This window comes from Lutzomyia longipalpis, chromosome 1 (assembly GCF_024334085.1).
Source record: "Lutzomyia longipalpis isolate SR_M1_2022 chromosome 1, ASM2433408v1".
NCBI classification, from domain to species: domain Eukaryota; kingdom Metazoa; phylum Arthropoda; class Insecta; order Diptera; family Psychodidae; genus Lutzomyia; species Lutzomyia longipalpis.
The window spans coordinates 9,066,703-9,079,516 of NC_074707.1; the positions used below are offsets into that span (position 1 = coordinate 9,066,703).

The 12,814-nt window shown below is 35.1% G+C and overlaps 2 protein-coding genes across 3 annotated transcripts in view; one reads left to right on the forward strand and one right to left on the reverse strand.

Annotated features, from left to right (window-relative positions):
* Positions 1–12,814, forward strand: part of LOC129787507 (C2 domain-containing protein 5) — a 970,947-nt gene that overhangs the window by 339,072 nt on the left and 619,061 nt on the right. The window lies entirely within an intron of this gene.
* LOC129787790 (stabilin-1) lies at positions 753–9,753 on the reverse strand. 2 transcript variants are annotated; one of them, XM_055823588.1, is made up of 7 exons: positions 9,503–9,753; positions 7,382–7,445; positions 6,813–7,039; positions 3,978–4,059; positions 3,549–3,640; positions 2,961–3,482; positions 753–1,113 (listed from the first exon to the last, which is right to left on the reverse strand). In XM_055823588.1, the coding sequence occupies exons 1-7, from the start codon at positions 9,503–9,505 to the stop codon at positions 892–894; spliced, it is 1,212 nt and encodes a 403-aa protein (XP_055679563.1). In that variant the 5' UTR covers positions 9,506–9,753; the 3' UTR covers positions 753–891. The 2 variants fall into 2 exon arrangements, with proteins under 2 accessions (XP_055679563.1, XP_055679555.1); XM_055823580.1 differs by having other exon boundaries at positions 7,259–7,445; positions 9,503–9,721.

The window sequence follows — 12,814 nt, forward strand, 5'->3', positions numbered from 1 at the left end:
TTTTGAAACTGACAGGTACTATCAACCGAATTTTCATATTTTTTTTTTAATTAAAGAAATTAAAGAGAAATTAATTTATTATTTTGTTTAAATAGAACGCAGAAAACTCATAAATATTCAGAATATTTAGAATATCAAAGAATTCATTGATTTCCACTGATAATATTCCTCTTACAGCAGAATATCCGAAATATTCGATTCCTCTGTATGCTCCATATCAAGCCAGCTACATGCCCCTTGCTATGAATCCATAATTTGCGGCAAGTTTCCCCCAAAAAATATTGTTGGAATGCCAAAAAAAAATGTTCTACCCAGTTGTTTTATGTTGCAATAAATAATGTTTTTTTGCCAATAAATATAGTTATATGTAGATTTATTTTTGTGCCCAACGCCCCCCATTTAGCGTTTAGTTAGCGTTAAATTGATTCAGTTGTCGCTGCGTAGCGTGTAGAGATTGCAATCTTCAAATTGAAACTTGTAATGTGTCGCGTAAGAGCTGAAGAAGGAAGATGGCAAAACATAATTAATCCATTGTGAGGAAATCTAGTGCATAAGTTGAAGACAATTTTTTTTTAGCATAGCAAGAGAACAGTTTGCCTAAATTATTTTTCATTTCGCATCCAACGGATGTGCAAAGTGGAGAAAATCTTACCAACGGATATAGCGTAAAAAATTTTTTTTGTGTAAAACGAAAATTGAGAAAATATATATATTTATATACATATTTAAAAATCCGCAAAAGTCTTTTCATCTAACGGCCAATTTGTGATCGTTTTATTTTTTTGCAGAAGATGCTGAGTTGGAATGTTTGAGAATTTTTTTTTTTTTAGACTTTTTCTTCGTTAATTTTTTTTCTTCGGAAGGGGTTGTTTGAGGTCGATGAGGGATTGTTTACTTCTTCTTCTTGTAGTAGCGAGCCACAGGGTAGCTGCGGGATTGACGACAGGAAACAAGGGCGTCTCCGGAAGTGCCGGCGGGACACGTGCAAACGGCCACGTGACGTTTGGCGTGACAATCAGCTCCAACACCGCATTGATTCACGCACGGATCGACGCACTGAAGGGCAATGCAGGCACGGTGGTCAGGGCATTCACTGTCAGCCTGGCACTCGCCCTGAAATTAATAAATAAAAAATATTTTAAACATTTTGTGACTTTTCTCGCCCAAGTTTTTCCTTCTTTAATTTTTCTTTAAATAAAAAATTAGTTTTTTTTATTCTTTTAAAGCATAATTTTTTTTTCATTTTCTTATACTTTTTTTTCTTAAAAATATATTTACAATACCTAAAAATGACCTAAATTGGTGTAATAAATTGTCAAGTTTGTATTAATTTAAATCCCATTAAAGGAAAAGAGAATAAAAAGAAAAAAATTCCTAAGAATTATGGAAAAAATGATTTTGAATTTCTAATTCTTGAGATATTTTTAATAATTACTCTCAACTCACAAAATATAACAAATTGCTTGTAAAATTTTATGAACAATTTCAAAAAATGTGCGAAGAGTTGTTTAAAAAAAAAGAATTCTCAGAATATTTCAAAAGGAGTTTAGTCACTGTTGTATGAGGGAATTCTTTATTAAAAAATCTTCAATCAGATCAAGTTTAAAGTTTTAAAAAATCATTTTAAAAAAAAGCAGAAAGAAATCACTAAAGAGATTCCCATTCTTCTCTGAGATCAAATAATGAAAACCGCCAAAAAGTTTCCGAAAAATGAAGACAATGACGTCACTATTCTGCTTTTCTCTCTTTTGATGCATGAAACATAAATTCCTTATCAAAAATCATCGATAAAACATTAGCACAAATGCTTCATACATTGAAGAAGACAAAACAACCTAATGATGACGTCATTTTTCGTATTTTTGTGAAAATTTATAACAGTTTTTCTCATCTTATCGATGAAGGAAATGAGAAGATTCTTGGAGATTTTTTATTCTTTTTTTTATTATCTACAAGATCAAATTGTAGCTTCGATTGTTCTTTCCAATGAGGAATTTTTCCCATATAACAGTGATTAAACTCCTTTCTGTCTACGTTACTACCATACAGTGTCGAATAAGTTCCTATACAAGAGGTGTTTATCTGTCGAATATTTCGATTTATTTTACCGAATCATCCAAATCTTGCCGAATATTCCGTATCTCAACGAGAATCTGAATCTTAACGAATAATCCGAATTTTCTTGACAAATAATCTGAATATTTGCAAATAGTCTGAATATTCTCGAAGAATAATCCGAATCAAAATCTTTACGAATAATCAGAATTTTCTTGACGAATAGTTAAAATTTTGAAAATAATCTTAATATCCTTGATGTACTACAATCTAAAACTTTACGAATAATCTGAATCTTGACGAATAAATCTGATTCTAATCAATTTTACCGAATAATCAGTATCTAATTGACGAATAATCCGAATAATCTGAATCTTAACTAATACTCCGAATCTCAACGAATAATATGAATTTAAACGAATGATCTGAATCTTAACGAATAATCTGCATTTTGAAGAATAATCCAAATCTCAACGAATAATCTGAATTTTACCGAACAATCAGAATTTTACTGAAAATCCGAATTTTCTTGACGAATAATCTAAATATTAGCAGAAATAAAATAGCAGCTGAATAGTCTGAATCTTTTCGAAGAATGATCTGAAGATTTTCACACAGATAAACCTCCTTGTTCCTATACGAATATTTTTAAAATATTTCACGATCTTTTGATTTCTCTTCATCCTATTTTGATTTTTCTCACTCTTAAACTTTTCTTACGATCCTTTTTTGTTGAAAAATGTTTTATCTGTGAAAAAGCTTTAGAAAATGCGAATTTACACAGATTTATTTTTGTTAAAAATTCTTAATAAAGTTCAGATTTTTTTTTAAATTCTTCTCGGTATTGTTTGAAAGTTTCAGAACTAATAAAATTAAATATCGCTAGATTAGCTTCATTAACTCACCCTGCTGCAGTAGGTGAGGGCATTTCCGGTGTATCCTGGCAGGCAGGTACAGACGGGCCTCTCGCGATTAGTGTTGTCGTATCCAGGTGTGCATTGAGCATTCTGCCCACAGGGGTTGGGATTGCAGAGATCTTCCTTTGTGAAGGGACGGCACGAGATGAAGGGATCACCCGTCATGTCACGTGGGCAGCTGCAGATTGGTGTAAGGCCACGGAGATTACAGTCCGCATTGACACCACAAGCTCCCTCGCAGGGATTCTTGCAGATGCCGTAGATACAGGCTGGTCGTCCGGAGGGGCAATCCACGTCGCCGAGGCATTCTGGGCGGCATTCGGTGTAGGCACTGCCAATGTAGCCCTTGGGGCACTCACAGACGGCACGGTGGTTTGTGGCACGAGCACAGGAAGCTCCCTGGCCGCACTGTTTGCACGCATTGACGCACTTGAAGTCATGGCAGTACTCCTGGTTGGCACAGTGCCCATCGGACTCGCACTCATGACGACATCCAGTCAGTGGGTTGCCCTGAAATGGTTAGAAAACTCTCATTTTTTTGCTCTTTTTCAAAGAGGTCAGAGGTGAGGTACTTACAAAGAATCCCGGGAGGCAGGTGCATGTAGGTGTGCCACCGATTACATCACATTTGGTATTGACTCCACATGGGGATGGATGGCAGAGCTCGGCTGTGGAAGAAAGATCACGGAAGCCTTATTTGTCTGACGAAGAAAAAATGGCTACAAAAGCCATCCACCCACGGAATTTATGCTCAAAAACATCTCATAATGTTGTCATTGTGAGGCATTTAATTTCCTCGCAAAAGCAATACGTGGATCAAGGTGAAAATGTGGGCCATGGAGGTAGTTTTGTGCGTCGCCGATGCTCTCAAATCATGCGCGATAATTGCATTGTAATTGAGCTCGCGCAATTGTCTCTCTACCCGGTAATTAGCATCTCACTTTGGACAGCATGTGGGATGGGGGAGTGCCTCTGTGAGATGTCAATTAGATCGCTTTGACTCACCTGGATCCATCTGGCGACAGTAGCTGAAGGGATCACCCTTGTAGCCAGCTGGGCAACTGCAAACGGGCACGTGGTTGCGTACCTGGAAGAGGAAGGAAAACATCAGCAAGCAACAAGGTGAAATTGGGCCATTGGTAATCGCGTTTTGACCAAAAAAGGAGATTAAGACCAGAACAAATTGAATTAAGATCACCTCTGTGGCTTATTTAAAGAGCGAGGTTCAGAGGTGGGTTCATTGTCTACGAGAATTGATTACAATTCTCAAGGATTTGCAATAAAATCATTTTTTTTTGTAGGAAAGGAAAATAAATCCCTTTGCACTGTTAAAAATATTTTAGTTTTTTTAACTGAAAATTTCGGTCTCGATCTTCCCCAAATTTGATTTGGTCAAAAATTTCGTTATTTTGATCAATTTATTTGGTGGATATTTGACCATTTTTTTTTATTTAGCGAGAGTATTTTGACTAATTTATTTGGCCGAAGATCTTTAACCATTTTTTTTCATCGATTTTGACCAATTCAAATGGTTTAAGTACTCACGCAATACATTTTAACTGAATTATTTTGTCAATTTCACTGAAGTTCATCGGTCGTTTTGATTAATTCAAATGATTGAAACACTCTGGCTAGGTGATTTAACTGAATTATTTAGTCAATTTCATTGAAGAATTTCGGTCATTTCGACCAATTCCAGGGGCCTGACAAGACTCGGTTTTAGCCGAACTTTGGTAGATTGGTAGATTGTTGACTAGTAGAGTTGAAGGTATTGGCAAACTGAGCTCTGCTGAGTACTTCGTGCCACCTCCTCCCCCACGATCCTGAATTTTTCTGTGCCTTATTCAGTTATTCAAACAATCTAATCACTCTATTGATTCTATTAATATATCTAATTCTACTAAAAGACTAGTGGATGCCCGTTTTACAACATTTGATAAAACCAGCATTAGTTATCCACTTCCTGAGCCTTTGCGGAATGTAAAATCTATTGATCGGGAGTTAATCTCCTAAAAACAGGCCCTCAAATACCCCTCCGAAAAGTAGCTAATTTTAGAAGACCTGGTTTAGATCTGATATCTAAATTGCAAACTGCAATGCCACTATCCAGAAGCATATCCAAGAGACACTGTTAATAAAAGTCAACTTACCCTACTCTGATAACTCTGTTTAATTCTTTTAATTACTCTAATTCTACTAAAAGGCTAGTGGATGCCCGTTTTCAACATTTGATAAAACCAGCATAGTTATCCACTTCCTGAGCCTTTGCGGAATAATAGAGCGTCTAACAGTCAGGAGTTGGCTTCCCAAAAATAGGCCCTCAAATACTCCCTCTGAAAAGCGACTATTTTAGAGGACCTATTAAAGATCAGATCTCTAAATTGCAAACTGCAATGTCACTATCCAAAAGCAGACCCAAGAGACACTACCCAGAAAAACCAACTTACCCTACTCTGGAGTCCAATTCAAACCTCTCACCTGAGTTTCATTGCCTACCTTGCCCCGTAAGGGCGTGGCGTCACCTCAGATTGGATCATTGCTGATTGATTACTAATCAATAACGCAGCAAAATGACCTAGAGAGCTCATCACAAAAATCTCACAAAAAAAAATTCTCACAAACTCCGTAATGATCCAAGGCACAGAAAAAACAATGCACACACAATCGATGTCTGTGTGTGCATTGTGACCAACAGTCAGCGCTCGTTCGTCGCTATAACTGTGATCTCTCTGCAGCAGCACGTCGTTTCCACACCGCACCCCGCTCTCCATGCCATGAAATCTCCTCCCATACGCGTTCGTGGAGATTCCCCGCGAGAATTCCGCGCTTCACTCTCACCGCAGGCCACTGTTCTTCAGCACTTCGCGAAGTGCACGCACTAGCAGAGAAATTCTGCACTTTTCAGCACAATGCACCGCGAAATAAAGCTTTTAAAGCCAAAAAGAAGCTTTCAGACGCATGAGACGATGCGAATGGGTTGAAAGCTCAAACCGGACCTTAGCCGAACTTAGCAATATTTCAGAAGGCTTGAAATGTGAAAAAATGTAAATTTATTGCGAAATATTAACAAAATTTGAGGTAAGAAACGTTTGAAGTGAAATTAAATTTGCTTATTACTAGACTGGGTGGTCGTGTTGAAAAATGTCGTCATTTTTTTCCAAAAAGCGCAAAGATATTTTTAAAATTGATTTAAGTGCATTAATCTTCGTGAGACACCCCTCAAAAGTTTTCAATCGATAGAATATTAAATTATCTGTCCAGTGGTGGTTGATTTTTTCAGATTGAGGAAATTTTCTGGGTGTCTCAGAGCTCGAAAGTCGAGGGATCATATTTTTCTATGGAAATAGAGACTTTGTCAGGCCCGGCGGTTCTTTAGTGTTATTTAATTGAGTTATTTAGTCAATTTTACTAAAGTATTTCGGTTATTTTGACGAAATTAAATGATGGAAACACTTTCCGAAATAATATTTAACTAATTCATTCTGTCAATTTAATAAATTTTATACTCTTTTTAATTCATATGGTGGAAGATATTTTACAATTTTAATTTGCATTTTTTCCTGACACAAAATAACTTCTTTTACTGTAACTGATTAACTTTTGCTAAATTAGCTATTTCAATTTTCCTATAGTATTAATTCACTGAATAACTTCAACTTTCTTGACTCTGTTATTCTGTTAGACTTTTGCACATTTATGACCAAATGACTTGAGTCATTTTAACCATTTAAATCGGCGTTTTCATTCTTTCATTGATCAACTTTAGTCAATTTATCCTAATGAAACAGTTATAAATACTGAAGTTTAAACCATTTTAATTCTAAGAGTGTGAGGACTTACATCACAATTAGCGTTTGTCCCGCACGTCCCGACGCAGGGATTAACACAGCTTCCTGATCTGCAAACTTGGTGGGATCCGCATTCGGCGTGATCAATGCATCCCAAACGGACGCACTGAGTTAGAGGATTTCCACTGTAGCCAGCTGGGCAGGAACAGACTGGACGTCCTCCAGCTGCTTCCTGGCACTGCGCTCCCACGCCACAGGGACTCCTCGCGCATCCTTGTCCTCCAAAACAAAAAAATCGATCATAATTTAATGATCAATCGAAGGGCTTTAAAAAATCTAATAAAAAGCGTCAAGTTGTGAAAAAATGGGGGTTGATTTGTTTGATGCATTCTGTAGAGGTGGGTTTGTGGTGCAGGAAATGGTGCTGAAAGTGCGTGTGAGTATCAAAAGAAAAGAGAAAAGAGAAAAGAAAAAATGTTCTGTGATCGTGATCCACACCATTGAGGTCCTGATCGTACGATCCACGATTGATGACGCGCTGCTGCCGCCAGTATGATGGGTAGTAGGTGTAGGGGTCATAGTATCTCGTGTAATAGCCATCCCTGTAATATGTTTGCCTACCTAGCACGGAACTGGGTGAGAGCATCATAAACGCCCCCAGGGCCATGAGGACAAGAGGCGTCTGCTGCAAAACATAATTAGCCACATTTTAGCACTCTTGTTTTACATAATATTTCCGTTTAAATATCAATCGACTTTCTGTTCATCTCAAAAAAGCCAAAAAAGCTCAAAAAGAGAATTCTCAGAGAGTTTATGTAACAAAACAAGTTGGAATTTGCTAAATAAATAAGACATTTCCTCAAGTTGTTTTAATACAATATTTGGTTCTTATCCAAAGAAGGGGGTGCTCAAATTGAAGAATTTTTGCTTATTTTTTGAAGCATTTTTTTGACCCGGATGTGATTAGGATTTTCTTTAAAAATATTTAATGAGGTCTGATTTCAAAATTTAATAAGAAAAGTTAATTACACAAAATTCTTGAAGCCTTAAAAAAGAAGATTATATTGGGAGAAAACGATCTCTCACCGGAAGGGGATCGTTTTCTCCCTATATAATTTATCATATTACGCCAGACAAACCAACTATTAAAAAAGAAGTTTTAAAACTTATTTTAACTGAATGTTTTCGACTTTTGTGGAGATAAATCAATTTTGTACATTTTTTTTCAATTCATAGTCAACAAAGAAAAATTTTTTGTGCGTACTAAATCATAATAAAATTGATAAATCCGGGTTAAAATTATCTTGAAAACAATTATTGTGATTTTGGAACTAGCAGGATTTATATTAATGAAGTCATGGAAGGAATTTAAACCTACTCCGCAGATTCTTAAATTTTTAATTGACTTAACATAATGAAATTTTTCAATTTAAAATGTTTAGAAAGGATTTGAAAGATTTGAGGTACTTGTGGTATTTTAGGTATTTGTGATATTTTAGGTATTTCTGGTATTTAAGGTATTTCAGAAAAGCTTTCTAAATTAATTCTGAATGCCTTTTATGAAACTTTAAAGTTGTTTTTTATCTTTGAAAAAAAAACAAACCTTAACATTTGATGAATAATTTTAAAAGAACTTATAAACTTAAAAAAAATTATAAAGCTGAAGAAAAATTAAAATAGGATTAGTTAAAAAAGAAAAGAGGAATTAAAAAAAAAATTACTAAACGTCTCTGTTTTACGATAAAATGAAGTTCAAAGATTTTGTGATAAAAGACATTTCTTTTTTTACAATTAATTTTGTTTTCTGTACAAGAATTTTTTTATTCATGAAACACAAACGTTAATTTAAAGCTTTAGACTTTCTTTAGACCCATGTAAAAAATTGTTTGAATTACTTAAAATTTTTTAAAGCTCCCTAAGGTCCTAGAAAATGTTTTACAAAAAATCTCTTGTAAATCTTAGAATTAAAAGAAGATTAAAATAAGAAGAAAGCTGAATAGATTACTTCTAATAAGGAAAGAAATAGAGCAATGTTATATTCATTCGAACGGAACCAATTAAAATAATATTTTTTCTAACTTTTCACTTTCGATCAGCAACTTTTTCAATTAGGCTACACATTAAACTAACAAACTTTTTTTTTTAAATTAATTAAAAAAATTAAAAACTTTTCAAGCTTCTCAAGTAGTAAGATTTAACTAATTTAGCAAATTAAAATAAATCCTATAAAAATTGAAGCTTTATCCACTAAACTTTGGCCTTAAATCGAAACACTTTTGAAGCTTTAAAAGATCAAAAAACATTGAAAAATCATTTCAAAAATAAAAAGAAAAATATTTTATTTTTGTCTCTGTATCCATTTTTGTACACAAACACTCTCTCTTCACGGAAATATTAGCTAATCCGCAAGACGTGGGTGTTGCATTTCGTAATTCCGAATTTAACCTTTTTGTTGGAATTGAAATCTTTCGTTTTTCCACGCACTGCAAAACTTGGCAGGAATTTTGAGTTTCTTTTAAGGCTTTGATGATCTCAATTTACAAAAAATAAATAAATTTGCACAAAACTCTGCAAGAGCACAACATTTTTCACTTGATTGGCCCCCTTTTGACTGTCTCAAAGCTTCGAATGCTTCCAAATTTGGGGGAGATCTTCACCTTGAATCTATTTCGTGTTACAAATTGAGATCACACAGAAAGCACAAAAAAGCTTCTTTGCCACAGAAATGAGAAGAAAACTCACCATTTTTGAGGATTTTTGTAGTGAAAAAATCCTTTGTATCCCTCCACGAATTAATCCAAAAAATAAATGGAATTCCTGGGAAATAGGAGAAGATCACTCACACTGATCTCTATGAGACAAGGAGCGCGGGAGCTTTTTCTTCTAACGAGAAGCGCGTCTTTTGGGAATTTTTGTGTTGTTTAAGTGGCAAAATTAGCACTTGGACTGAGCCTCGTCGCGATTATGTCACGGATTTTATAGTCTCGATTTAATCAGCATGCGCCAGCCATCAGATGGCCAAGATCAAGGAAAAATCTCTGGGACGGTGCGTGTGATTTTTCGCCACATATACGATTGACTAATTTGCATCTCGCGAGTAGGATTGGATATTTTTTTTTTTTCATTATTTTCAATTCATCCAGCAAGCTCACAGACAATACGGAGGATGGTTAAGGTCAAGTTGTTGGAATTCTTTTCCGTTTTTTACTTTTCATATTGTGCAAAAAAGTACCACCCATCAGAAGGCTTGTTTATGTTTTTTTTTTCCTTACATAAAATATATCTTTTTTCAATTTGAATACTATATCGTATCTCTCCTTTTATCTTGTTTGAATGAAAAGTCAATCATAACGCGTCCAGTTATAAGAGTTGGTGTCCCACAACGTGTAGAAGTTTGTTTATGCGTTGTAATACTATTTGTGAGCAGAATTAGTAGGCAAATTTAATTTTTTTTTGTAAAATTCGGCAATTTGATGGATAAAAATGGTCATATCTTTGGTTCTATAAGACCTACAGAAATTTCTTGACTAGTTTTGGAAAGGTATTAAAGCAGGCTATAAATTGAAATAAATTTCAATAATTTTCAAGGTCATCTCTAGAACACAAAATGGCGGCTTTTTGTTTTACTAAAACAGTTATTGGCATTTTTTGTCTCGAAGAAGTGGTTCTAGAGGGTTCTGATGTTCTAGAAAGTTATAGAGAATTGCAAAACCTTTAATTTGATACTAAGATGAGCAAAATCGGTCAAGCAGTGCAGGAGATATGGCTCTTAGAACTTTTCAAATTCAAGAATTTTTCAAATGGCTATATCTTCTAAACGGCGACATAGATTTTCTTCATTTTCGGACTGGTGAAAGATATTGAGTCAGGCTACAACATATCAAAATTTAAAGGAAATCTATAACAGATGTTCGGAGATATTGCCCCTTAAAGTTAGGCAATTTTTGTTTTTTATTTTAGCGCCTCTTGCGGTCATTTTTGGAACTTGTAATGTTCTAGACAGTTGTAGGGCTTGTTAAAACCTTTCATTTGATACCAATATGGTCAAAATCGGTCAAGCCGTTCTCGAGATATATCGAAAAAAACACTTTTTGCTTTAGGCCGCCATATTTGCTAAACCGCTTGACCGATTTTCAAGTATGAATTATCGATGAAAACGTCTCACTGAGCTCTACAACATACTGAAATTTCAGACCTCTAGCTATAAGGGAAGTGATTGACAGTAGTTCAAAATGGCGGACGGCGGCCATCTTGGATCTCGAAAATACGAAAAAATGAAATTTTACACCCACATTTCTATAGAAAACTTCAAACCGGAAGTCTCTATCTGTTACCGTTCTCAAGCTATAAGGGAAAGTTTGGCGCACCGGCAGGCCGGCCGGCCGGATCAAAAATTTTCCACCACCATTTTTGGAATGTGGGTTGTCTGAAACGTGCTCATACCAAGTTTGAGCCCGATCTGAGGTGGTCGGAAAATCCGACGATTACAATACTTGGTGTTGGCCACGAAGTGGAACACCAACTAAATCACATGAAGAGGCTGAAAATGCAGAGGCGCGATCAATTTGCGTTGTTTTTCGCATGCGGGAAATCTATCAAAAAATAAATTTATTCAATCTAATATGGCTTTTATTTTATTAATATTTCACATGTTTTATGATTTTTATTTTTATTTAATTAAGATCGTAAATTTTGAGAGATTTTCTGGATAAGAAATTTATTTTTTTAAGTGATTTTCCTCAGGTTTTTGTGAAAATGGTACAAAAAAAATGGTTTGCATGAAAATCTAAACTTAATTTTCAGAGAATATTTTGCACAGTAGGTAGAGCGCTGGTTGCTCAGCCAAATAACCCTGGTTCGAATACGAAAAGAGAAATATTTTTTTTCTTGTTCGAATTTAAAGCTCAAAAAAGTTCAGAAGTCGTTTAAATTATTTTGAGCTTTATTTAGTTAGAAAAAGATCAGCAAAGTCGTCAGAATATCAACAAGATAGGCAAAATATATCGTCAGGATCGTCAAAAAACTGGCAGGATCGGCAAAATATCGGAGTGATCGTCGGAATATCGATAAGACCGGCAAAATATCGGCAAGATCAGCTAAAAATCGGCAGAATCGTTGGACTATCGAAGGGATCAGCAAAATATTGGCAGGTGGTTTTTCTTTAAATTTTTCTGTGTTTCCTTGTTTTAAATGTTAAGAAATTCTGTTTTTGTTAGTTTATAGATGCCTTCTCGTTCTGCCAAATTGTGAGTAAGAATAATTTCCCCATGCTTGAATGAGTGGAAAATTGTCTTGTTTTTGTAGAAAATGTTTGTAAATAAATTTATTCTCTGTAGCCACTGAGAAGGCTCCAATCGGAGTCGAAAGCTCTGGAAAACATGAGTTTTTTTTTGGGTGAGAGCTCTCATTTAACCCACGAAAAACCCGGAAAACTATTATTATGATCGTTAAAAAACTTGCAGGATCGGCAGAATATCGGAATGATCGTCTGAATATCGGTAAGACCGGAAAGATCAGCAAAAAACCGGCAGGATCCTTGAATTATCGAAAGGATCAGCAGAATATCGGCAGAATAGTCAAAATATTGTCAGAAAAACAGCAGAATTTCCATTTAAACAACACGATCAGCAAAAAATCTGCAGAATCGGCAGGATATCGTCGGAAAACTTGCACGATCAGTTAAAAAAAACCTGAAGGATCATCAAATTATCGGCAGAAAATGGCAAGATTTCCATAAAATTGGCACGATCAGCAAAAAACCAACAAGATCAGCAAAATATCGACAGGATCGATAATAACAGATTTAAGGAAAGCAAATACGTTATTTAAAAAATTAATAAATAAATAAAATCCACTCCTGTTCAATTTGAAAAATTTATAAAACAAATAAAATTTCAATTTCATTTTCATCTAAACACACACAGTAAAATAATTTATTAGCGACGCTTTTATTAATAGAGACCCCAAAAAAGGCGACACGGCATTTTTGATTTGTCAATAGGCCATGTAGGTGGACTGTATTGGCTAAAAGCGATAGAGAAGCGCTTAAAGCTG